This window comes from Peromyscus leucopus, chromosome 1 (genome assembly GCF_004664715.2).
Source record: "Peromyscus leucopus breed LL Stock chromosome 1, UCI_PerLeu_2.1, whole genome shotgun sequence".
Taxonomy (NCBI): domain Eukaryota; kingdom Metazoa; phylum Chordata; class Mammalia; order Rodentia; family Cricetidae; genus Peromyscus; species Peromyscus leucopus.
Window position 1 is genome coordinate 68896211 of NC_051063.1, and position 24706 is coordinate 68920916.

The 24706-nt window shown below is 49.1% G+C and overlaps 1 protein-coding gene and 1 long non-coding RNA gene across 5 annotated transcripts in view; one reads left to right on the forward strand and one right to left on the reverse strand.

The window, feature by feature from the left end:
- Ptpre (protein tyrosine phosphatase receptor type E) overlaps nucleotides 1-24706 on the reverse strand; it is a 149591-nt gene that overhangs the window by 34876 nt on the left and 90009 nt on the right. For 3 of the 4 annotated variants that reach the window (XM_037209626.1, XM_028869034.2, XM_028869053.2), the window contains 3 exons: nucleotides 8559-8677; nucleotides 1125-1218; nucleotides 814-887 (listed from right to left, as the gene is read on the reverse strand). In XM_037209626.1, coding sequence (XP_037065521.1) covers nucleotides 814-887; nucleotides 1125-1218; nucleotides 8559-8670 — 280 coding nt within the window. In that variant the 5' untranslated portion in view covers nucleotides 8671-8677. Of the gene's footprint in view, nucleotides 1-813; nucleotides 888-958; nucleotides 1091-1124; nucleotides 1219-8558; nucleotides 8678-24706 lie in introns of those variants that run through there. The other variant, XM_028869062.2, reaches the window with a different exon arrangement.
- On the forward strand, nucleotides 363-13879 carry LOC119088774. Its single transcript, XR_005092498.1, has 3 exons — nucleotides 363-961; nucleotides 1085-1181; nucleotides 10933-13879. It is a non-coding gene; the product is annotated as an uncharacterized LOC119088774 (long non-coding RNA).

The window sequence follows — 24706 nt, forward strand, 5'->3', positions numbered from 1 at the left end:
AAGCCACTGGTACAAACCAGGGTTTGGGGTTTTTAGTTGTCACACTGGGATTGTACCAGGGACTTTGCATATGCCGGGTAAGTACTGTGCCATTGAGCTACAGCCCCAGATCCCTTGGTCGTTTGGAGCAAGATCTTATTCTGTAGCTCAGGCTGGCCTTGAACCTGTGATGCTTCTGCCTCAGCAGGTGCCTCCAAATGCTGAGATTTCAAGCCTGTGCCACCCCCACCCCACTCAGCTAGAACCTGCGTGTCTAAAACCTTCGCTGTGTCTGTCTCCCATTGAAGCACAGAAAGAAAACCAAGCTTTTGTAAGCAGCATTTACAAGTCAGGACACAGCTGGAATCTCAGTTAGGCATGTCCCCTAACTGATGCGCCTTCAAAAAAGAGCGAGCAGCTTCAGCAGAGCAGTGGCCCTGCCAGCTCGATCCCGAGGTAGTACGGCGTCAACTGAACACTTCTCTTCACAAGTTAGAGCCTTATCACAGGGTGATTTCAAAGGCCTCAATGGGAAATGTTAGACAGAAAAGCCCTGCTAAGCTGACAGGATATGAGTGGTCTCTTTAAAAAAAAAAAAAAAAAAAGCAACCAAAACCCACAAACTGAAATGTCTCAGACATCCGCTCTCCTTTGCAGGGAAAATGACCTCTGACACCAAGTTCCGAAATACAGAGAAATTCTAAGTGACTAGGAAGCGGCAGCACCAACCCAGGAGGAGCTGGAGAGAGAGGAAAGCTTACGGGACAGCCAGACAGGGCTGTGCACGCCCGTCCTTTTCAGTGTCAGTCCTGAGTGAGACCCGGTGTACCATACCTTGCTCTTCTAGGATCCCGTTGGGCATCTTCTTGTCGTTGCTGCTGACCACGGCTTTCCTCTGCTTCCTGAACCTTAGAGGCAAAAGATGTGTTAGGTCTCGGCACAGCAGGAAGCCCCAAGCCCTGAGTGCGGTGATACCCACCAGGTAAGCCGGGAAAAACTCTTTCTGTTGCTCATGGCTGAGCCTTGTGCAGCTCAGGCCGGCCGGCTCGTGTCTGAGCTGTTTGGGCCCACACCCCCAGCCTCCAGCACACTCATTTCCTCATAGGAGATGGTTAGGGCACGTCAGCGTCTGGGGACACTCCTACCTGAAGAAGTAGGCTGTGAGGAGGAGCAGGAGGAGGAGCAGAGGCAGCAACAGCCAGGTGAGCAGCGGCTGGGAGGTACCAGGGTCCGGAGGGCCTGTGGGTGGGTGGATGGTAGAAGATAGAGGGCCCCCATCAGGATCCTGGGCAGGGTGAGGAAGGATTCCCACAGCACATCACATCATGTGGTACAGTTTGCAAGTGATCTCCCATCAGTTTTTGGGACAGAGGGGTGTGATGGTGTGACTTGTCCGAGGTCCCCGATAAAGGGTGAACTTCCTGTACCTCAAATGCAAGCTGCTAGTCAGCTATTTCTCTGAGCACCTCTGACCCAGCTCCTCTCCACAATGAGGAGGTGGAGGAAGGTGGATCCCCTTCAGGGAATGGCTGTTGTGTCCCAGCCCAGTTGGGGCAAGAACACTAGGTATAAAACCCAAGGTTGGGTACAGTTCTTGAGGAACAGATACACCGTGGGCTGGCTTTTCAGGGTTGTGAAATCCCTGTCACAATAAGAGGAGTGCAGAGATCACTGGCCTTCAGGAATCCCCCTTGCTAGTCCATCCTGTGCACCTACCAGGTCCACCTTCCTCAGAGAGACATGTATCCCTGCCTTTGCCCCTTGGCTTTGGTCACCTTGTGATCATCAACTCACCCACCCTCTCAGCCTGTTAGGGTGCTCTCCTATCTCTACAAAGTTCCCACCCGAAGGACTCCATCAGAAGCCCGCTCCTCCAGTTAACCAGCTTGGCTCCTCTCTTGAACTGATCCAGAGGGCTCTGTTCTGGAGTTGAGGATCACGTGCCGCCAGGACCAAGCATGTCCCCTGTAGAAAGGCCCTGGAGGTCAATAGCTACATTTCTGTCCTCTTGAGCTCCAGAAGCGCCAAATATTGTTCCCAAGTTGAGTGTGTGCTGGGGGGTTCACGTCCTTCCTCCGATGGGCCAGCCTAGTCTCTTGAAGCTCGGGGATCCAGGAAGGAGTTTGAAATCTGGTCATTGTCTCCCCACCCCTGTGCATGTAATCTAGAGGTTGTGACCCACAGCCAGCCACCTGTGGCCCTGCATGTCCCAGAGGAACAAGGCCAGGTTTGTATTAGGCTTAATGGCTAAGACTATCTGTTCCTCCCTCCAGTCCACACCTGCCCATTGCCCAGCTGGGTCCCTTCAGGAACAGCCTGACCCACGGCTTTCTGTCTGTGACTCCAGAGAGTGCCATACCTGGACTAGGGCCTGGAGCAAGTTCTAGCCTGGGCAGCTGAGAGCTGCCTGGAACAGAGGGGCGAGCTGAGCCAGTGACAGGGAGTCCCACTGCTCAGGACACCCTGATTCAATTCCGTGCACTGTGGGTCAAAGGCCATTAGGAAGCGTGGGCTGCCTCCTTCTTTTCCAAGAATGCTCACTATCTTCTCTCGGTGTGTCACCATGGTGAAACTACCCACTTCTGCATTGCCCAGAGGTTAGCCTCTGGCTCAGCCTCTGCTCTGCATGAGCTGTTACAAAACTGGCCGGCCACAGGTCCACTCTGTCACAGACACGGGGTCCACTCTGTCCACAGACAGAGTGGGCCTGTGGGCCCTGCCAATCCTCCCCCAGGCCTTGTCAAAGACTTGGGGGGCCAGCCTCCATATTTGTGTTCTTGGAGTACAGGCTGTGATAACAGACACAGGAATCCCACAAGGCATGGGTTGGATGACCCAAAGCATAGACAGGTTGTCACACCAGGCAGAACAGGTGACTCAAACTGGATTCTGTGACTTATAATGACATTTGTCCAGGAAGGCAGGAGGTTGGGACCAGAAGTCCACAGGTTTTCCAAGGGCAGCAGGAAGATCCAAAGCCAGGACAGTTGCTATGGAACACAGGGAGGCATGTGGGGGTTGTTCTGGCTACAGGGTAGCAAGAGTTCATGGGAAGATGAGTCCAGACTAACTCTTGCCTCAAACATTGCAAAGGAAGAAACCCATACTTCATGTAAAAATTTTTGAAGTTGTTGGTCAGTATGAAGTTGTTGGTTAGATTTCAATTTAACTTTGATAAACAACATGGGTCAGAAAATGAACCCTTGTGCATTCTAGGGCAGTGTCCGCTCCACCCCCATGGTGTTCCATCCAGGGAGGCATGAGGTCCTCCCAGAGGATATCCCATAGTCACATTCTGCTTTCTGTTCACACTGACTCTGGGTCTCTCTAGATGGTTCAGCCTTTCCCCTAAAGTGCTGTCGGGTTTCCCAACAGTATGTGAGTGAGTACATGTGTGCTCACGTAGATTTTAGACATAGGCACACCTGGAAGTGTATATCATCTGGTCCTGACCCTGGAAAGACAATGGTTTGTGTCTAAGGTGGGGCCTGGAACTTTTCCCTCTGGACGCAGGTTCCCCCAGTGACTCATCTGCTGTTGAGAGGGATCCATGCAGGGGGGGCATGGGCCAGCTGTGGGGAGCTCTTTCCAGAGCCTGTGGAGTTCTGCACCAATCTGCCACAGATAGTACTCCTCCACCGAGGGGTATTCCACACCTCTAAGGGGTCCCCAGTGGGGAGGCAGAGTTGAAGTAAAGGAGGAAGAGGAGGGAAGGAAGGACAGGGAGCATAGTGAGCAGCCGTGCTCTGGGAAGAGACAACACAGCCCCTGGAGGGCTGGACTGGAGAACTTTCTTGGTTCGAATCCACAAAGCTTCATGGGCCAGAGGCCTGTGATAAATATTCCAAGTAGCGCAGACAGAGTGAGCATGCCAACTGCTTTGTTCCCCTGACACGAAGTTGTGAAAGCATCTTCCTCTACATTTTCTCCCAAGAAGCTCCACTCATAAACATGCAGGTTTGGTCAATAAATAGACTCACTACTCCCTCCTGTGATCCAAGATCACATGGGTTACAGGAAGTACTGTTATTTTATGAATTGTTCAGGAAGGAAAAACCCCAAACTACCGATTATGCAGAATCACCCTCTTGGTGACACATCCTGACACTAATGCTGTATGTATGAAGGGACCAGATGAAACATGCTCTGAACAGGTCCCCAGCTCACCTCTCTCATTGACCCTGGAGAGCTGCCACACTGGGCGAGCCTCTTCCTTCTGTGTCCTAGTTGCTTGCAGTCCTACACTTTGGATGGGCCCAGATTGCATGGCGATTTGAGGCTATTTCCCCATGTGCATGCACGTGTGTCTGTCTTTGTGTGTTTGTACCACATGTGTGCAAGTGCTTGTGTAGGCCAGAATAGGGTGTCTGATCTCTTGGAGCTGAAGTTTCAGTCAGTTGTAAAGGGCCATGTGGGTGCTGAGAACTGAACTTGGGTCCTCCGGAAGAGTAACAAGTGCTCTTAAACACTGAGCTCTCTCTCCCCGGCACCTACCTTGTACACTTTATCTCACCAGGGTTTCTGTATGGCATCTCCTAAAAGGGGATCTTGTTTCCACTACACACCTTATCAAACAACAATGGAAAATTTCAGATGGTCTCCCAAAGCATCTGACATCCATGCTCACCAGGGGTTTATGAGGGAAGCCACTTTCTCCTGGACACTAATGATCCTTCCACTAGTCAGGCAAAAACACAATAACATTTTAGCTTAGCTTTCTCTAATTTCCAGAGAGTTTGGCTCCTTTGCATGATGATTAAAATGGAATTAATTAGATACTTTGATTTTTCCCTGGCTGTGTTTGATATCTCCTTAATATCTTCAGCTGTCAAGGTGACACAGCCCAGAATCATCTGGAGGATTGCCAGATTCACTGGGCCCATGGTCATGTCAGTGGGGCATTTTATTGATTATCAGTTGACATAGGAGACCTCAGACCACTGTAGGTGGCACCATCCCCTAAGTCGGGGGTCTTGAGCATGGGCCAGCGAGTGAGCCTGTAAGCAGTGCTCCTTCTTGGTTTCTGCTTTAGTCCCTGTTTGAGCTCCTGCCTTGACTTCCCTTTATGACAGCCCACGATCAGGATGTGCCTCCATGGGGTGCTTTTGGTCATGGTGTTTATCACAGCAGTAGCAAAGCAAACCAGAACACCATCTATTTTCCTACTCTGCTCTTTTACATGCTAATTTTCAGGACTCTTCCTGTATGTATTATGGATGATAACATTTCCTTACAATTTTAACATATTTATAATGAATTCTTTGTCTAAGAAAACGCGTCACGATGAATATTGAATTCATTTTGGCCAGTGATGAAAAGAAGCCATTTCCTGTTGTTCTGGCACATTTTGGCAACGTGCTAACCCTCAAGAGATACTTCGTACTTTTTCAGGGGCCAGATCTTTAAAGAGCACTCGGGATACCCTCCCAAGTTTCAGGACAAAGGAGCTGTCGTGTAACTTGAGGCCTGCGTAGCTCCTGATAGTGGGACCACAGATGTTGTTAAGCGTGCCGAGGCCCGGAAGAGACCTAACCAGAATCTGTTTCTGTTCTGGGTGCTGAGGTCATGTGACAGCTCGCGCTTCCTGAAAGTAACACTTCCTGCCCACGACAATGTTATGAACCAATAAATCTTGCTTTCACACGAACTGGAAAGCTCTAGACATGGGCTGTGATGCCACCCTGAGGGAGACTCAGGTACCACCTGTAGGGCTGTCATGGGACTCTGGCAATTCCTACCACTACTGTGGGGAGATGGATGCTCTGTCCTCGGGGCTTCAGGATGTTCACAGGAACATGCTGACAATTTTCCAGGTGTCCCTAAATAGTCAGCTAATTAGTGCTGGTGAAGCAAGTTAGGGAAGTGGGTTGGAAGAATTCAGTGAATGTTTGTGAAGATCACAGTCCTTGGGGCAGGTCGGGGATGTCCTAGGCTGCAGGGCACTGGTGAGGACCTGCCTGTGGAAAGCCACCTGCAGAGAGGCATGCCCTGCAGTTTCTGGGTTGTTTTTTCTGTGGCCTAGGGTTTCCCCTGGGGTGTCAGGGCAAGGAGGAAGAGAGTTTAGCCAGAGTGCTCTCAGTCAGGTGTTTGCTTCCATTGGAGAGAGGCACTTTCCTCCCCCAAGGGCAGTCACTGTCTCTGGAGGGTATTATCTAGGAGGGTATTATTGAGTGGGGTGAAAGCTGACCCACAGGGACAGCACCAACATCCACTGACTTTTTCTAAAAAGTGTTTCTGTAAGGATATTGACAATCTGGGTCTTCCTTAAGCCTTGCAAGGACCAAGCACGATGCTGAATTCCATGTGTAAACTTGATCGGGGCATGGTTGCCAAGACATTTAGAGACAACCATCATAGGGGAGTTTTGGATGAGATTAACACTGGAATCCATAGACTGAGTAAAGCTGAAGGTCTGTGGATAGGCCTCACCCTACCAGGAATGGAGCAAGTATGTAGTGAGGGATGGGCATGAGGCAGGTGCAGAGACAGGGGCTAGCCTTTGCTACTGCAGGTTCATTTTGACTTTACCACCAAGGCACACTGCTGGGAATCCCTGTCAACTAACTCTTCATCCTGACCTCACCCATTTGGCCTGAGCCTAGCTCTCCCTGTGTGCAGCACGAGCCATTAAACACACACACACACACACACACACACACACACACACACACACACACACACACAGGGAATTGGGGATTGAAACAGCAGCATTCCTGACTTTCAGAGATTGGCCAGATGGCTGAGTCTGGAGCTTGCTCCCTGTTGACCACAGCCAAAGCCAATGCCGGAGAGTGCTGCTGTGTTCTGAAGACTGTCCAGCTTGCTGGTCTCTGGAATACTCATTGCACTGTCAACCAAGAGCCGGGGCTGCCACTACCTGGACCTCATGAGTCAGAGCAGGGAGGCACAGACGGGTTCAGTAAGTCCCTCCAGGCTACTCAGCTTACAAGTAGCTGAGATGGGATTGGAACCCAGGCAATGAGAGTTAAGAAGACCCAGTCTTGTTTTTTTCTCTCCCTTTCCTCGTCCTCTTTCTCACTTTGGCTTTACACAACATTTACTCATTTAATTGAGATGAATTTACATATTGGAAAACACACCTGTTTTTAATGTATGGTGAATAAGCTCTGGCTGTGATAACACTTTTATTAGAGTATTTGTTTGTTGTCTCCAGTAAGACCCCTCCTGTCTTCATCTTGGTGCAGGCAACTGCTCACTACTCTCCCTGCCCATGTTTTTCAGGTCCTGGATATTTCCTCTCAATGGAGTCCTACCTTAGCCTACCTCATCTGGTCTCTGTGTCTACCTTGTGTCACTGGGAATGTCCCTGAGCTTTCTCCTCGATGTCACACGGACACCAGTGTGCTCTTTCCTCTTCTTTGTCCTTTAAACTATAAAGTGAGAGGATAGACTAACAAAACCCCCCATCCCTGCCCTGGAATGTATCTGTCCTAACTTTCTCATGAGGACAAGGCAGCCCTGTCCATCCCAACTCCATGTCCTAGAAGTCACGACACACCCACAAATGCTCCTCATTCACCTCTAAAAATAACGACTTTTTTTTTTTTTAAAGAGAAACCTCACCACATACCAATACTACAGCATATTAGAACGGTAATTTCTTAGTCACCATTATTAGGCCTCTTGTGCGGCTATTTCCTCGAGGTTAAAACATATTCTCATGAGGGGGAGTCAGAAGCTCACAAAACATTAAGAAAGCTCTAAGACCCATGAGGCCCTTTCCTGAGGTTTTACAAGTCATAGGCCAATTTCCAGGGGTGGTGCAGAGACTCTTCAGTGGAGCTGCCTACAAACTGCACAGGAAGCTGTAATGATGCAGCTTTTCGTGAGCTGTTACCTAGGCTGGAGTGGGCTTTCCAGTGAAGCAGCTGCCTCTGAGTCACACATGCTTCTGTATAGAACCCCAAGAAATTTACTGGTAAATTACCCCAAGAAACTACCATGTCAGGGTAGACATGGGTGCAGTCATTTCTTGGGTCTATGATGGGTGTCCTCTCTTGGGTAAATAGATGTTTGCTCATGTGTCTTCAGGAAAAGTTACACAACAAACCATCAACCCAATATTCACATTTGCCCAACCCACTGGTCAGTGTTTGGTAACAGTTGGTCCTAACAGGGCTCTACACAGTCACACTTTTCAGAATTTATTGTTAAACTAATTAATTGTGCGTGTCTATGTGTGGGCACATATACAGCACAGCACATGTGTAGAGGTCAGAGGGCAACCTGCAGGAGTCAGTTTTCTTCTTTCCACTGTGTGGGTCCCAGGGATGGAACTCAGGGTGTCAGGCCTGATAGCAGGTGCTTTGCCCCTGGGTCATCTTGATGGCCCCTTTTGGGTTTTCCCATTCTCTCCTTCTTCCACCAAGGCTGGGGGCCCCCTCAGCAGGTGGGACAGCCTCCTGGAACACACTTAGATGGCTCTGGTCATAGGTACACACCCAGCTTCCTAGTTGGTAACACTGGAAGATTCACTGGACCCTCTTCCCCAGCAGTCCTGGGTACTCGGGTAGTGTGTGAGGCAGCTGGGGCAGCTGGCGTCAGGGTAGGGTCCTTACCTGCGGTTGTGCTGGTCCAATTGCTCTCTGCTGGAGTGGTGTCGTTGCCTTTACCAGCTCTGGCGAGTGACAAGCTAAAACTTGCCAGCAGGAGTGGACAGAAGGGCTCCATGGCTCACCTGCAAAGAGATGAGGACTTGAATAGAATGTTTCTGGGTAACAGGCCCTGGACACGGCCGTCACTCAGTACGGAGGAAGAAGAAATAAGAGAGAAACTTGTGATAGGTTTCAAGGAAACCGAGGGCTCTGCCTACTGACTTCACAGTCTCTTGTCTCCCCCCCACTGTGGTGGTACAGTCACTGTCGTCTGCAGGGTCAGCCAGAGGATACATGGCTCACAACTCCCACACTGCTGAGGGTGAACCGGTGTGGCGTGGGACCAGACCCCAGTTCTGTCCATACTGCTAGCCAAGAGGCCTCTTCATGAGTCACCTGGCACCCCAGAGAGCACGTCCCCCAGTACCGACCGCTCGTCCACTTCCCTTCCACAGCCATTCTCTGGCCAAGTGGTGTCCATGCTGGGTGTCCTGTCTTGGGTGAATAGATGCCAGTGCCTTTCTGTGTGCTTCTTGGGCCCCTCTCACTAGGCTGGCCACATCCATTCCCTCCAGATGTGGCTCGGGAGATCCTGGCCAAGCAGCTTGAGGCCAGCTTCAGGGTCCTTCTCTACCCTCTTCCACCCAGTGGCTATATGCTCTCCCAGCCCGTTTCCACAGCCCCCTCCTGGCCTTGCCTCTGACTGTGTTAACTTCCGACTCCACAGGGCCACTTACAGCCTCAGGAAGGGAGCCAAGGGTTTACCAGGTTGAATGGATGCAGGGGACAGTCCAATTGGCAAGGGGTTCAACACAGAGAAATCTCTTTCATACTAGGACCACCCCACAGGCAGTGACCTCAGTTTCACACTTGGCTCCCCATTTTGCCCAGTCACCTTCAACCATCATTAGAGGTCACAGTGATGGTGCCTACCCTGAAGTGTAGAAAACCTTGCTTGAGGACTCCTGACCAATGGAGGCAGGCAACGGCACGTGCCCAGTGCAGATATGTAGTCCCTGTCCATGGAATCTCATCCATAGCTAGCCCAGAGGCTCTGTCCAATCCTTGTAGAGAGGAATTTTGCTGCTCAATGCCTCTGTGTGGGGTGTGAAAGGACCAGACCTCAGAACTGAGGCCAGTAGACACCTAGCCCTCGGGCTGTCCCAGTGGGGGTACCAATGTTTATAATCACTGAAGACATGGAAGGAGCATGGCAAAACCAAGTGCTCCTCAGTAGACAGCACCATCAAGATGAAACAAGCCCCGGTACTTTGCAATAACCATCCCAGAACAAAGTCAGTGGCCACCACCACACGGGGCCTCTCCTCTTCCTGGTTCCAAAATGCACACGGCAGACTTACAAAGTGAGCCTCAGACACCAACAGCTCTGTGCTCGAGTGCACACCTGCCCTAGGCTGCTGTTTGCATGTGTGTCCTGTACACAGTGACCCCTCAAGGCTTGTGAACCAGTGGCTCCTGGATAGTGAGAGACTGGGCAAAGTTAGGCTGCAAGGTTATAAAGCCCGTGTCGGAGGTGAGGACGGCTGGGGACACACACCCTCAGCTGGGTCCACGCTGTCCAGGCTCTCCTTTCACAGGCAGCTCCACACACATTGCCACACACTGCCTTCTCTCTGTCCGATCTGTTGCTGAACACTGCCATGGTGCTTTACATACGCTGGAGGAAACTGCAGAGTAATTGATTGGGAATTATTAATTGCCTTAATCCAACTCCAGAGACATAGAATTCCTGGGTGAAACATTGTGCTTCATCCCAAGCATTAATAACCTTCCTCATCAAGCACTCAATGATCTAAGAGGAGGCTAGGCCAGCACCCTGGAGGAGGATGAAGCTCAATTCCTTTCCTCGATAATGGTTGTCTCTGAGTTCCTGGAGCTGAAATTCCTGATGGGACCAGTAGAGGGAGATAAGCTGTGCAGACATCAAAACCTGTCCAGCCATCTGGTGTCTCTTTATAGTCCCACTTGTATTCTAAGGCGAGTGACAACCTGTCGGAGGATCCCTGGCCATCCACTCTCAAAAACTTGTGCAGGCTACTTAGTAAGCACAGACACGAATCTGTGCAGAGATAATGTGTGAAGAGGAATTAAATCCATGCCGAACTCCAAGGATTTGTAGCTGACTAGTATTTGCTGCGTGCCTGCCAAGTGCTAAGCACAGGAGGCACGGAGCTTGTGCAGTCTGCAGAGCTGGAATGAACAAAGCAGTCTATTCCCAGAAAAGCAGACTTTATTTTTACTCTACTCAAAAATCCACCCATCATCTATCAATTGGATTATAAAGCCATCTTTTTTATTCCATTGAATTCTTTTCCAGTACTTCCCACGGCAGAGTTCGAGTAACCTGGGAGGATCTGGACAGGCAAAGCTGAGCCAAGTCCTGCCTATGACCAGGGAAGCTCCCGGAAGCTGGAAGGGGAGTGCAAGGGCAGCCTGAGCTGCCCCTTGAAAGCTGCAGAGGTGGGGCCATGCAACCAGGGCATCAGTGGCAGTTCCCCAGAAATGAAGCACACAAGCAGAACCTTCAGCAAATGGGATGACGCAGAGGCTTGGAGGAAGCTGTGCACGACCCACTGTTACGCAATCTCTGTTTTAGCCCACAGAAGCTGCTTCCTAGGGAGAAGTGAAGAGCAAGGGTGGGAAGTTTGGGACTAAAGAATTGAGAAGGCCGTGGAACAACGGGTTAGCCAGTGACTTGCACCCTCAGGCTCACTTTCTAGTAACAGCCCACGTTACTAGACTCACATGAGGGTCCAGTACTGGACACTGGAACGCTACATACCTGGAGAGTGATAGGTTTATATGCAACCAAGTGTGAAGACCACCATCTCCCTCTCATCTTCCTGGGGGACCATCTCCACACCAAGGGAACATGAATGAAGGCATGGGAGGTGCCATAATATCTTTCTCAGAACCACTGTCCCATTCCCAGTGTCCTTCACTTTGGCACACACATAACCCAGGGGTCTTAGTTAGGCAGGACAGTGAAGGTTCTGGGGGAAGGCTAAATTTGATCTGTGAAAAATCCCCACAGCAGGAAGTCCTTATCTTCAAATAGGAGGACTTCAAACACTTGAGTGACAATGGACAGGTGTTTCACTCTCATCTGTACAGATGATGGACACCCATGGGTGCCAGTCAGCTAAGGCTGGGCACCTTGCCCTCGTGGGCTGCAGTTTGACGTAGGAAGCCCAGATCTGGGAAGGAAGGCACGAGCATTGTAAAATGATGGCTAGTGACATAAGCCACTCTTTTTGGAACACAACAGAGTTGCCAGGCTTGACTCTTTCTGCCTTTACCACACCTTGTACAGACACTAAACCGAAGTGCTGAGGGCTTGGTTGTCTGTGTGTGTGATGCATGTGAGCATGGTGACTTGGGAAGCCATCATCTGAGGGTGTCAGATCCCCTGGAACTGAAGTTACGATCTCTTGTGATCCCTTTCTCTCATCTCCACGTGAGTTTTGGGAACCAAAATTGGGTCCTCTGCAAAAGGAGCGTGTGCTCTTAACCATGGGGACATTCTCCAGTCCCAAGTATCTGTTTCATATATCCGTCTTCCATAAAATCAGGACAAGGTGACTCACTCAGCAAGATAATTGTTTTTTAATGATCCAGGAAAAGACAAAAATTCAAGTAAAATAATATCTTTCAATTGCAAAAGAAACAAAACCCAGACCTTTCCTAACTTTTACGTGTGAATATACTTACAGGGATGAAAGATTTAAACAATTATTTTTTTTTAAAGCCATTCATTAAAATCTGCAGACACAGCATGTTTCAGGTGTATCCATGTGACCCAGCCTCTTTGAAGATGGCTTTGCTTATTAAAACAGAAAAGATGTTCACAGGGAGTCCTCAGCTCAGTGGGTGAAGGGTGGAACTTAATTGCTTTTGAGCAAAGGTAATTGAATGTCTAAATGCAAACATGGAAACATCTTTAAAAATAGGTTGCCAAGGGGCCCTCAGGTAGAGAAAAGAAAAGCAAAAGCAAAAGCAGAAAAAAAAAACAGGCAGGGAAGAAGGAGAGAGTCTTGGTGAGTGGTGGTGGGTGTCCCTGCCCCGGCTGTAGGTCACCTGGCTGTCTGAATAGGTAAGAGCTGACCTGCTGGAGGCAGGTATCATCCTGGGCATGTAAAGATGCACAGCATGTTGACAATCAGGTACTGATCACTAGGAAGGAGGGGAGAAGAGAGGGGAAAAAATGGAGAGAGGGAGGGGACGGGGCAAATTGGGGAGAGATAGACAGATAGAGATAGATAGAAAAAGGAGGACAGGGAAGGAGGGAGGAAGAGAGATGGATGCAGATGAGTGCCACCCGACTCAGTTTATCAGGAAGGTCCTGTGAGCCCATGAGCCTGTCAGCAGGTCTGTTAGGGACCAATTTCAACTCCCTATGTGGTGCATGCTAATTTGCATAATTCCAATTATTCCCTGAGCCCTCTTGAAGATGGGGTAAGAAGTGAAGAGTCTCTTCTGTCAGAATTCAGTCTCTTTCATCAAGACAACAAGATCAGGTTGTGGAAACCACAGGATCCCACTCAGTAGCACATTTTCACAAACCGTAAAACCATGTTTGGATTCATTGAATCAGCAAGCAGCAAGTATCTGGTCAAGTCCAGTTAGGCACTGGTTGAGAGAACAGGGAGCGAACAGCATTTTCTCCATGGGGCCAAATGGGGCACATATAGCCAGACTCTCAGGGATATGTTTTGGTTTTCCCCATAGGGAATCAAAACAAAAAATAAAACCAAACTTCCCATCCTGAGAAAACAGGAAGACCCTAAAAATCTGCAAGTGGTGGTTGCATGAAGAGTGTATAAAACTCATGGAAGCCACACAGAACCGTGAGTGAGGGGTCACCTAAGATCGGTGAATGAGGGTCACAAAAAAATTAATAACGAACAGGGGCTACATAGGACCAGTGACTGGAAGTCACAGTCAACTCCTCTTTCATGAAAAGTTACATGGAAACAGAGGCAGATAATTTGTTGGAATTACTTTTTGATCTTACTTAACCCAAATTTTCACTAGTGAATGGATATTAGTGATGGGGGAATTTCTTTCTGTGCTGAGAATATGTGTTGCTCTGATTGGTTTTGATAAATAAAGCCATTTGGCCTATGGCAAGGCAGTTTAGAGGCAGGTGGGAAATTCAAAGAGAGAGACGGGAAGAAGGCCCGGAGAGACACCAGCGAGCCGCCCAAGGAGCAACATGTAATGAATGGGACACAGGTAGCCACAGAACATGTGGCGATATACATAGATGAATAGTTATGGGCTAATTTAAGATATAAGAACTAGCTAACCAAAAACTTTAGCCATGGCCATGCAGTTATAATTAATATAAGCCTCTGTGTGTTTACTTAGGGGATGTGAGTAGGAGAGATTTGTCCCGACCACCAGTAGGCTGGGACACAGGAAATCTTCCAATTACGTATTAGTGATTAAGTGTAAAAAAAAATAAAAAAATAAAAAAATAACCCTGAAGAAAATAAGTTGAATACCCACAGATTTAGAAATGAGTGATAAATCACATGCTTGGCACGGACTCTGCCCTCAGCGCCCTCTGTCTTTATCCCTTTCTCAGTCGGAAAAGTTCATGGCGTTAATGGAAGGCATTGTCAATTCCTGTAAAGGAAATTCGAACTGTGATGTCCACCCACTGGGGAGGTAAGGCTGATTACTCTCTGTGCTAGCCAGCCTTTCACGACTGTGACAAAATGCCTGAGGAAACACTTAGGGAGAGCTGCACCCCAAACACCCTCAGATTTTGAGCCCATCAGTGGATTAATCAGAGCTCTTATGACCCAATCACTGCCCATAGCCCGTGTGGGCTAGACACTGACTTTGATTAGTGTTTTGGGAGTGTTTCAAGCCATAACTGTTTAGGGGGTGTTTCAAGCTGTAACTATTTTCGTGCTCACCACTACAGCATCTTCACATTACTAAGCATGTCCAGATGTTACCGCTTGTGAAGTTACCACCACACCAGCTATGGCTTTGCAGGGATGGTGGTCTTGCTCCCATCCACTTCTGTTTCCCCAGCTCCTCGTTCACTCAGCTATCCTGAGCAGCTACCTCACTCTTAATCTGCTCCAGCATTTCACTTGCCTCCTGGGCCCCTCGTCAGCCACCATGGATGCCCTGCTCTCCTCCATACTGTGCAGATCACCCTGACTAGATCATTGATGACAGCTGTCCGTCTGTCTCCTGCTGCCTCGGCTCTCTTGTCAACTCTTCTCTGCACTTGGATGTGTACTTCTGTGAGACCACCTCATGGTCTTGGATTACCTACAGGGGTGGGTGCTGGAGGGGCAAGAAAGGCTGAGTCCCAGCATCACCCAGTAAAGTTGTAGGAGTGTTTTCGACGAAGCAGGTATCTGGAGCTGGGGACCCAGTGTGTTCGGAGGGACAAGACGAATGCGTGCTGGTTCTTTAGGGCCCTCACACTGCTGACCACCTTGTCTCTGAACCCGCATCATGTCAGAGCCCCAAGAACACTCAGTGGGGTTATGGGGTTCTACTTTCAGGGACAGGAAGCCAGGGGAGGCAGTTTCCTCACTTTCACTAAGCCCGCCAACCCCAGCCCTGTTCCATTTCCCCTCTGGACACATCTTGCATCCTGTTCATGAAGCACCCCTCATAGAGCAGCTGCACCTGGGGTCTTGGGAAGAGACAACTGTGGGCCGTGTTTTGGAGCCCTCCGGGGATAGGGACAGACACATTCAATGGCAGAGTCAGGGAAGGATCACTTCCTCCCCTCATGACTTTTATTTGACTTTATCTGGGCTATAAATCAGCTGGTGATGCCCTTCGATCAAGACCCATAAATAAACCAACACTTCCATTACTGCTTCCAGGGGAGACTCGAAAGCATTTTCATAGACTAATGTTCTCTGTGCTGAAATCAGCTCCTACAATTTCAGGATAATTGCCTCAGCAAATGTGCCAATCACCTGGGCACTGGGCTCTAGCAGTGCCCAGTCTTACTAAATGTGTGTGTGGAGGCCAGAAGAGGGTATCTGATCCGCTGGAGCTGGAATTATAGGAGGCTGTGAGCCACCCAACCGGGGTGCTGGGGACCAAACTGGGTCCTCTGCAATCACAAGAGTAAGATCTCCTAACCACCGAACATCTCTCCCGCCCCTTCCCTTCTTTCCTTTGCCTTCCTTCATTCCTTTCTCCTCCCACCCCCACCCCCATCACCATGGGGCAGCATTAGGCCTTCCTCGGGGACAGCAAGGGCCTCTGATTACAGCTATGATGGCATATCTCACCACCCCCTACCTCCTGCCCAGTTGTCTGTCAGACCCACTGCCCTGGGGTGTGGGAGTCAGCAGAGGTCTCAGCCAACCCTCCTCAACTTCCAGAAGAAGCAAGAACCATCTGCAGATCCACAGAATATGGATCCTGGTTGGGTGAGTGAGATCTGTTTTAACTGGACCACAAAGACAGGAGATTTAAGAGGTAGACGACACAGATCTGTAAGATGACAGGGATGTATGTGGCTTACAGCTAGGCACCAGGCACCATCCATCTACCTGCCTGCTGCAAGGCTCTGTGGGAAGAAAGTACACATGAGTAACCCAGCACCACGAGGAAACAGCATGGGGATTCCCTCCCAATTGAACCCAAGAGGAAACAGGCTGGAGAATTTAGGTCTGTGACCACACATAGGACTCAATGGGCTAGTTTATGCCCCCCCCATGGCCACTGGAAGTAGAAAGTGCTAGAAAACATATGAAGGGACTCTATTCCAGAGAAGAGATGAGCATTATCCCCCTGTGACAGTGACATTAGCATCCCATCAAAGTTCCCAGGGAAACAGTCAGTGTCTCCTCTTGATGGGGGTTTGAATGATAAGAGACACATGCTTTTGTCAAAATCCTTCACACCATAGGCTTGAGGTCTGGGCATTTTTACCCTTACTGTGTAATTCCGTCTTTAAAAGGCAGACGCTTTCAGAACATAGTGAAAAACTGGACAGTTGGCAGAATGCTGGCAGCATTCATGTGACCCTGGGTATAATCTCCAGCATGAGACAAGATGGAGTGAGGCCATGTGCCACACCCGTAACCAAGAGGATCAGAAGTTGAAGGTCATCCTTGGCTACATAGCACATTCAGAGTTCCAAGCTAGTCTGAGTTATAGGAAACTGTCTCAAAAACAAAGAAACCAAAGTTGGTGTCCAGGTCCCTTCTAGTCAGCGGACTTGAACTTGTAGTTTCTGTAATATGATGCATTTTCGCTCACAGATTAGCATCCTGGGATCCTAGCTCCCAGCTAGGGAAACACAGCTCTCTGTGTATCTTGAGTGGGCAGAGGCGACAGGTAGAAAGGATGCTATCCTAATGCCACTGGTGTGAATTTATTACTGTGATGCTATCTTGCCTTGATGATGTGCTGCGCCAAACCTTTAGTGGGCTTGCCACATGTTTCCCATGCCTCCTTTCTTAGGAAAGGGTGTAGCATAGGAGTGATGCTCATCCAAGGAAACGCAAGGCAAACTCATGCCTGCAGATGCACTGACCACCAACCATATGCCACTCAGACTGCAGTCATCTCAGCAGCAGAAAAAGGACCTGCTTTCTCCTTCCCAGCTGGCCCAGCATGAAATGGGGGGTGGGAGCAAGGGAAATTGCAGCCCCCAATATCATCTATGGTATAGTATATATTCTATACCCTTTCCCAGGAGCACTCAGGTTGACTTGGAAAGAGGCTGCACAGGTGAGCTCCAGGACTTGGGCAGGTTCAGGCCTCACAACGTCTCAGGCACCAAAAAAGCTGTACATGTTCAATGCTCACATGGCTGGGTGTGCCAGAGAGGATCTAAAATGCTTCTCTGAAGTTATAATGCAGGAAGAGGGCTTTTCTTAACTGCAATTTGGGACCAGATTTTTCTCACCAAATAACCAGAGGAGCAGTTATAAATAATTCATGGACATTGTTTGGCTCAATTAACATGGCTCACGTGGCAGGGGCAGTTCTTTGAAGTCAGCTCTTTCTTGAGGGACATTGACACACCCCCGTTGGACCAGGCCACGCATCTGCCCTAATTAGATATTTACACAAGAGACCCGAGTGAGGAGGGTGGATTTATTTTTAATAAAAGAAGATTAAAATGCGTGTATCCACAGCAAATTAAGGAAGACCAAACTGAATTAAAATTCTCCCACAACTTGGCATGGTGAGTGCCTGAGAACGAGGTATCTCGCTTGAAATTATGAAATAATGTTGCTTGTAGTCAGGAAATAAAAATCAGGCCTCCCCTCTCCCCAACTCCCTTTCCCAATGGCCTGTGGGAGTTCCAGCGAGGGTGCCAGGGAACATCATGTACCCTTTGTTTTGGAGAGCCATTCCAAGCCTGGTCTGCATGTCCACCTGTGGAGCAGCAGCCATAGGCTGTAAGTAAAGAGGCAGATGGGGGTGTTACGGCAAGAAACAGGATGAAGTTGGATCACTTTGGGTCACACAGTGATGCAGGCCACACCTGAACTCCTCAGAGAAGGCTAGGTCTGCAGGCTTTATGTGGATGGCACCCTTTTAAATATTCCAACTTAATGTAAAAATCTTAAAAACTTAAGCAAGAACCTCTTATAGTGGCTCCACACAGAGATGTTAGCATCAAATGCAGAAATACACTTACCCACAGAAAGCTGGAACCTGTGTGTTCCCAGTAGCTTTGGTCATATGAAAACAAATGATTAGAAACAATGCATTTGGGTATCAGGAAGGAAGGGGTTAAATCTACTGGGGTGGGGGGGAAATCAAGTGTGTTGAAAAGAAAAACAAATGCAGTCATCTCCTTGTGCTCAGGGTTTGAGATCGGAGAGAATCCTGAGAGAGGCCAGGGTGGGCACTTCCCCTATCTGCCTTTCCAGCATCTTCCCTGGGCCCCTGCCTCAGCAGCCTCCCACCCTCGGCATCTCAGCAGCTCTCAGTCTGCTCTTGGGACATTCCCTAGCAGGGACTTTTCTCTGCTCTACTGGGAAAATTCCTCCCGGTTCTTCACCTGTCTGGCCCACAGCAGCCTCTGAGGGAACCCGTGCTCTCCCTTGCCACACTGCCTCCCGCCCCTGCTTCTAGGACTGAAACATTGCCAGTTCACCACCTTCCTGCCTGGTGCACAATGCATGGAGGAACCAAGTGCTCCCCACGGTCTTTTCTACTGCTGAGGGGAACACCACCCAGAAAGACTTTTTGGCCCAAGACACATATCTAGATAATGGAAGAGTCAGGGCCACATTCTAGTCCAATTCAAGTCAGTTTGTGGTAGCTTCATTCAATCATGCATCGATGTATTCAGTCACTTCACTCACTCACTCACTCATTCATTCATTCATTCATTCATTCATTCATTCATTCATTCATATGCAGTTATTCAACTATTTAATGGCATTGACTGTCTTCAAAGTTGAACAAAACAAGCCGGGCGGTGGTGGCGCACGCCTTTAATCCCAGCACTCGAGAGGCAGAGGCAGGCGGATCTCTGTGAGTTCAAGGCCAGCCTGGACTACCAAGTGAGTTCCAGGAAAGGCGCAAAGCTACACAGAGAAACTCTGTCTCGAAAAACAAACAAACAAACAAACAAAAAGTTGAACAAAACAAGGCAAGCCCTCCCACCCCCTTTACAGTTCAGGTCACTAGAGCAAAATGCCTCAGATTGGAGAGTTCTAGAGTTTGGAACCCCCAGACGAAGCTGCCAGCAGATTCAGTGTCTAGAGAGGATCTACTTCCTGGCTCCTAGACGGCTCTGCCCCCTAAGGCTGACTTCTCACAAGCTCCTTTCAGCCCCTGGCTCCTAGTGCTGATTAAAGGTAGGACTCACGGGCTGGGTGTGTAGCTCAGTTAGTAGATCATTTGCCCAAACTGTGTGCAAGGCCCTAGCTTTAATATCCACCACCATAAATAAAAATAAATAAAAAGCAAAACCAAAGAAACACAAACAGATTCTCTTTCCACTTCTAGATCATCACAACGGGTCCCCTAACAGAGATCCTCCCTGCTATTTGAACAAACTGTGTGCTGTAAGACAGCTTTGCCCTCCTTCTGGTCTCAGGGACTAGGGTTGCAAGGAGGATGTCCTCTTGGCCTCCCTGGGACCAGACAATGGGGAGGCTGCAAAGTCGGAGCAAGAGAACGCAGGAGAATGAAAGAGAGAGTGGGGGTGGGGGTGGGGATGGTGTGAATGTGTTAGCTCCAGGGTTACATTTCATTTTATTGACGCTCTGTTGGCAAACTACAATCAGCACCACATAATTATAGAAAATTATAACAGCAGCAGAGCAGCGAACCCAAAAGCTACCCTTTGGGAATATTAATAAGTAGAGACTCTCCTCTTTAATAGTAAATGCACACCAATTTCATAAAATGGCTTGCTCTCACACTGGGAGACATCACGGAGCGCATACATTTTTAAAGAAATGCTGGTTTTAGTGCGACCAGCAGATAGTAATAGAGATTATTTTTTATTTGTCCAGATTTGTTTGTTCATTGGTTCAACAGGTGTTTCCCATATCATGGAAGGGGTTTGGCTTAACTGACAAGTCAAGACAAAGATGCTCCCTTTAAGTGTTCCTACTCTACGTGGGGGGGGGGGTGAGGGGGAGACACTCTCCCGTCGAAGATTTTAATGGGTTCAAGATATTCCTGCCTCACCCCCACCCACCCACTTACATAGACTGGGTGCTGGAGAAGCCGAGGTGACTAAGCTTGCATCCTCAACCTTGCTGCACTCCTAGAGCATGAAGTGCTGCTCTTCCAAGGCTGGCATGTTGGAGGCATGCCTACATGGCTCCTGAGCTGAGCAGAGGGTCAAATGTAACAGATGGCTGCCGGGAAAAAAGCCTTTCTAAGGCCTGGGGCACTCAGCAACCCTGCCTCGGGGGACAGAATGATGTTCTGATTTTTTTTATTTGCTGCTAAGTGAGGGTGGACAGCGATACTGGAAAATATTACTATTCAGCACAAAGCGATGCTGGTCTGGATCTCACAAGCCAAGGGGAGGCGGAAGTTATGTTGCTATCTAGGGAGGTGCTGAGCTCAGAGAGGTTTGATACAAGAACAGCCTTGAGCATTTTAGTGTCTTGAAATCAGTTTGGCAGTGCACTGAGGACAGAGAGATAGATGGGTGAGGCGCCTACCTGGGCTCAATATCGGTCACTCTGCAAGTTGCCTGTCTCTCAGAGACTTGTCTTCTTTATGTGAAGAATTATCTTCAATAATGTGAGGCTCTGGGATCAGAGACCCTGTGCCAACTTTAGGATGCGTCAGAGAACCCAGATGAGCCCTGTTCGTGGTCTGCCCTGTGCTAGCAAGAGGCCAGTGAGCCTGTACACTACACAAGTGTTCCTGGTACGGCCTTCATCCCAGCTCATCTGGAGAATCCTAGCTGAGCACCTCCTGAACCAACATGGTTCCAACATGAGGATGTGGGGGTGGGAGAGGAGACTCCAAGATGCTCACAGCTCAGTGGGACATACACACAATAGCGAAGTGCTGAGTGTTGGAGAGGAAGCTGACACGGGTTCGAGAAGGGGTGTCTCGTGTGATTAAAGTATTAGTGGTTAACATTTTAGGGGCTCTGTTCAGCTTAGGACTTGATCTTGAAATAGACGCCTGAAACTAGAAGCAGGATTCAGGAGCTGTTTCTGCACTTACACACTTTGCTGGAGGTCAAATGCCAAAGATGGCCAGTAGATGGCGCCACGGGGAAGTCATAGAAATGAAATGTCTACCCACACACCAGCCCCCTGCCACTGGATCAGAGATCACAACCTTCCTAACTAACTCCGTGTGTCCCCAAAGGTCAGGCTCTGACCAGCATCTCTGCAGATTCACTTTATAAATGTGGTTTCTGGTCCCATCACTACCCAGATAATGACCGCAGCAATGCTGTGACAAACTTCTCAAATCCTCTCTCCATTCACACGCTGTTGAAGCGATTAATTAGGAATTAGCCCTTTAGAGCACATCCGAATTCTGCCTAGCAGGCATCCTCACCCCCATCTCCTCACTTTCAGTTCAAGCCTATGATCCGTGGGTCCCTCCTTCCTCCCTCAGTCAAGAAATTTAACACCCCAGGGAAAACTCCTTGGCTGAAAGGAGCTAGGAGGAAATTACCCATCAAATAGCACAGGACATTGGCTTTCTTCCCACAGCACTGACTCTCCCATACATATGAAAATCAATTATTCTGGAGACTCTAACTCACAGTGCATACATATACATATCCGGGGGGCCGAAAGAGGAGGTGGCAATGCCTCTAGGGACACCTGCTTTCACCTGCCAGCTGCTTAATGGGTCTGCTATTGGCTATTTAGCACACCAATGAGGACAGCCACTGGCAGAAAAACTGTTGGCCGCATGGCCTCTCTCCGGATGTGTGGATGGTGCCTATTCCTCACCGAGTGGGCAGCCTTGTTATTCCTCAGCCAAGGAAAAGGGTTCGTTTCCAGCCAAGCCTTCTCTGCAGAGCCAGGCATGTGGCAGGAGCCTGGTTTCCAAGTCCCCTGGCTCTTCCATTTTCCAAAGTGCAAGAGCAGCTTGGGCAAATCATGCAAATTGGGGGCTCTGTCTAGGGGAACACTGAGGGTATGAATGAGTAAGGCCGGTTGTGCAGAGCAAAGGACAGGGGCTGAAGGGGCCGGGAAAGTCAAGCAAGCCATGGTCACAGCCCACAGGGGGTCTCACATCTGGGGATTGCTCAGAAGGGCTTGCCTCTCGCTGGGTGCATAAAATGCGCGGAGCAGAAATTCTCACGTCTCCAGGGAAGTTGGAGAGGTGAGGAAAGCCCTTGGCATTGTCTGGCCCATGGGGACCTTCTGAAACAATACACTGAGTCCTGAGAGAGTGATCATGTGATCAAGACCAGCTACACAGAGCAGTAGCTTACCCCCCAACTTGTTCACTAACTCAGGAATAAACTGAGAGGCAGCCCCCTGCTGTTACGGATGGACCTGTCTGGGATGTAAACACATAATTGGAATTATTAAGGTGACCAAGGTGCAGGTAGCATAATCCATTTTACTTCTGTTTCTTTTTGTATGTGCTGGTGCTGGGCAGGGCAGCTGCGGAGGACCTACGCTTTTAGTTCCAAGGACACAAACTCCGGGGACACACATGACAAAGAGCCTCCTGGACACCAGGAGAAGAGGCTCTTCCATCTGAGCACAGAGCTAGGACCCAGCAGGCGCTACACTGTAGCGGAACCTCTAACCCTTAGTTCCTAAGCAGCCCCAGTCCAGGAAGTCTGGCTCCTGTAAGACCTGCAGAGAACACCTAGTTCCCCACCCCAACAAGACTAGAATCTAGTCCTCTTGGCCTCCGCTACCACTCCGGAACAGTACAAGGCTTCCATGGTTCCTGTTGCACAGTGCACTGCACAGAGAGGTCAGGCTACCAGCCCACGGATGCTCAGCTGGTAAAACGGCAAAGCCCGAGTTCCCGAGTTCAAACGCAGGCAATCTGCCAAGCACCCAGAATACAGACGCCCACATGTCCACAGTTCAAGTTCATTGGTCTTGGGCATGCTTTTGTTCCTGGGCTTTGCAAGATTTCATCAGGATGAGTGTGAGGTACATCTAAACAAACAAACATCTCATTTCAGGACAAATGAAATGGGTATACACATTTTGTAAATTCCAAAAAATTTACTGAAAAATATTTACTGACCCCCCACCCCAGTCCCCAAGGGGGAAAAATACCCTTTGCTTCTTTTGGCAGAAGCCAGTGTTAGCATTTTGTGGCTCTGGGACTCTAAACATCCGCATGTACGGCTCCATTTATCCTGGTCTACCTGGGAGAGGCCTCCACATCCTTAAAATTGGTATTTAATAAATATTTATCCAGGGAGTGAATGAAACAGCCTTTACTGCCCCCCCCACAAAGGGCCAAGTTGAGTTTTCTCCCCCCCTACCAATATTTCTATAAACACAGAGCCCTGTTGCCTCAACTATTTATCAACAGAGACTCAAGAATATTGTGTCCTTTGAGAGAGCACTCCTCGCTCTGTTAAAAGGGGAAGAGACTTCAGTGGAAGGAAATGTCACAACCCACTGGAGAAGAAGAGCAATAGGAGAAGCAGAACCAGGCTGCAGCGTTCTCCAAGTTTCCTCTACCGTGTTTAGCACGGTTCATGTCTAACCGCAGTAGAACCTGTGAGGATAAGGAGGCTGGGCAGGAGCTGTCACTCAGGCCTCTATGAGCACAGCCTCCTTCCAATGTGAGCCGTGCAGGGGAGAGGCCAGGAGGAGCGGAGAGGCCACCATGGCAGAGGCAAGACAGAACTTCTCTTTTCTGGTGAGAGCCAGACACTCCTTGGACTTGACATGGCCTTCGGGCTCGGGAAGGGCCCCCCAAAGGTCCTTGCATAAGCTGTCCTCATTCTACCAGCCATGCAGCTATGCTCACCCCAAAGCTCTCCTGAACCCAGGTCTTTCTAAGCGAGGGAACAAAAAGAAAGGACACAAGCCTCACACTCTCCACATTGTCCAACTCCATGTCCCCAAAGTTTTCCAAGAAACAGAGCTTTGGAGCTGGTGAGATGGTTCACTTCATAACCAAGGCTGACCAACTGAGTTTCTTCCCCAGGTAGGTTCTCCTTCACGGTGTGAAAGGAGAAAATGGACTCCTGAAAGTTGTCCTCTGACCTCCATATGCATGTCATGGCATGACTGTGCCTGTGCATTCACACGCAAACATTGATAATAATAAATAAAATATAAAATGTAGCCTTGCGTTAACATGGCCCAAACATTGCTTCCTCTTTCATTTTCCATTAGACACTATAGTCATCAATTGAAGAATCTTTAAATGCCACCAAACTCCTGAATCATACTTAGATCAGGCTGAAGGAAATAGTCGTCAATTAAGCAGTAATTTTCTAAGCTAGTCAAGTACCTAAGAGGGACCAGAAGTTGATTAAGCATAAAATTCTTAATGCTTAGACTTAGCCTTGCCTCTGGAAATCCCCCTCTCCCCTGTCTGTGAAATGCCCCTGGGACATAGACTGAGGCTGGAACTGTAAACTGGAGGCAGAAGCTGGTCTTGGAAGCTCAACAGGATGGGGAGGCTTAAGACTTTACTCT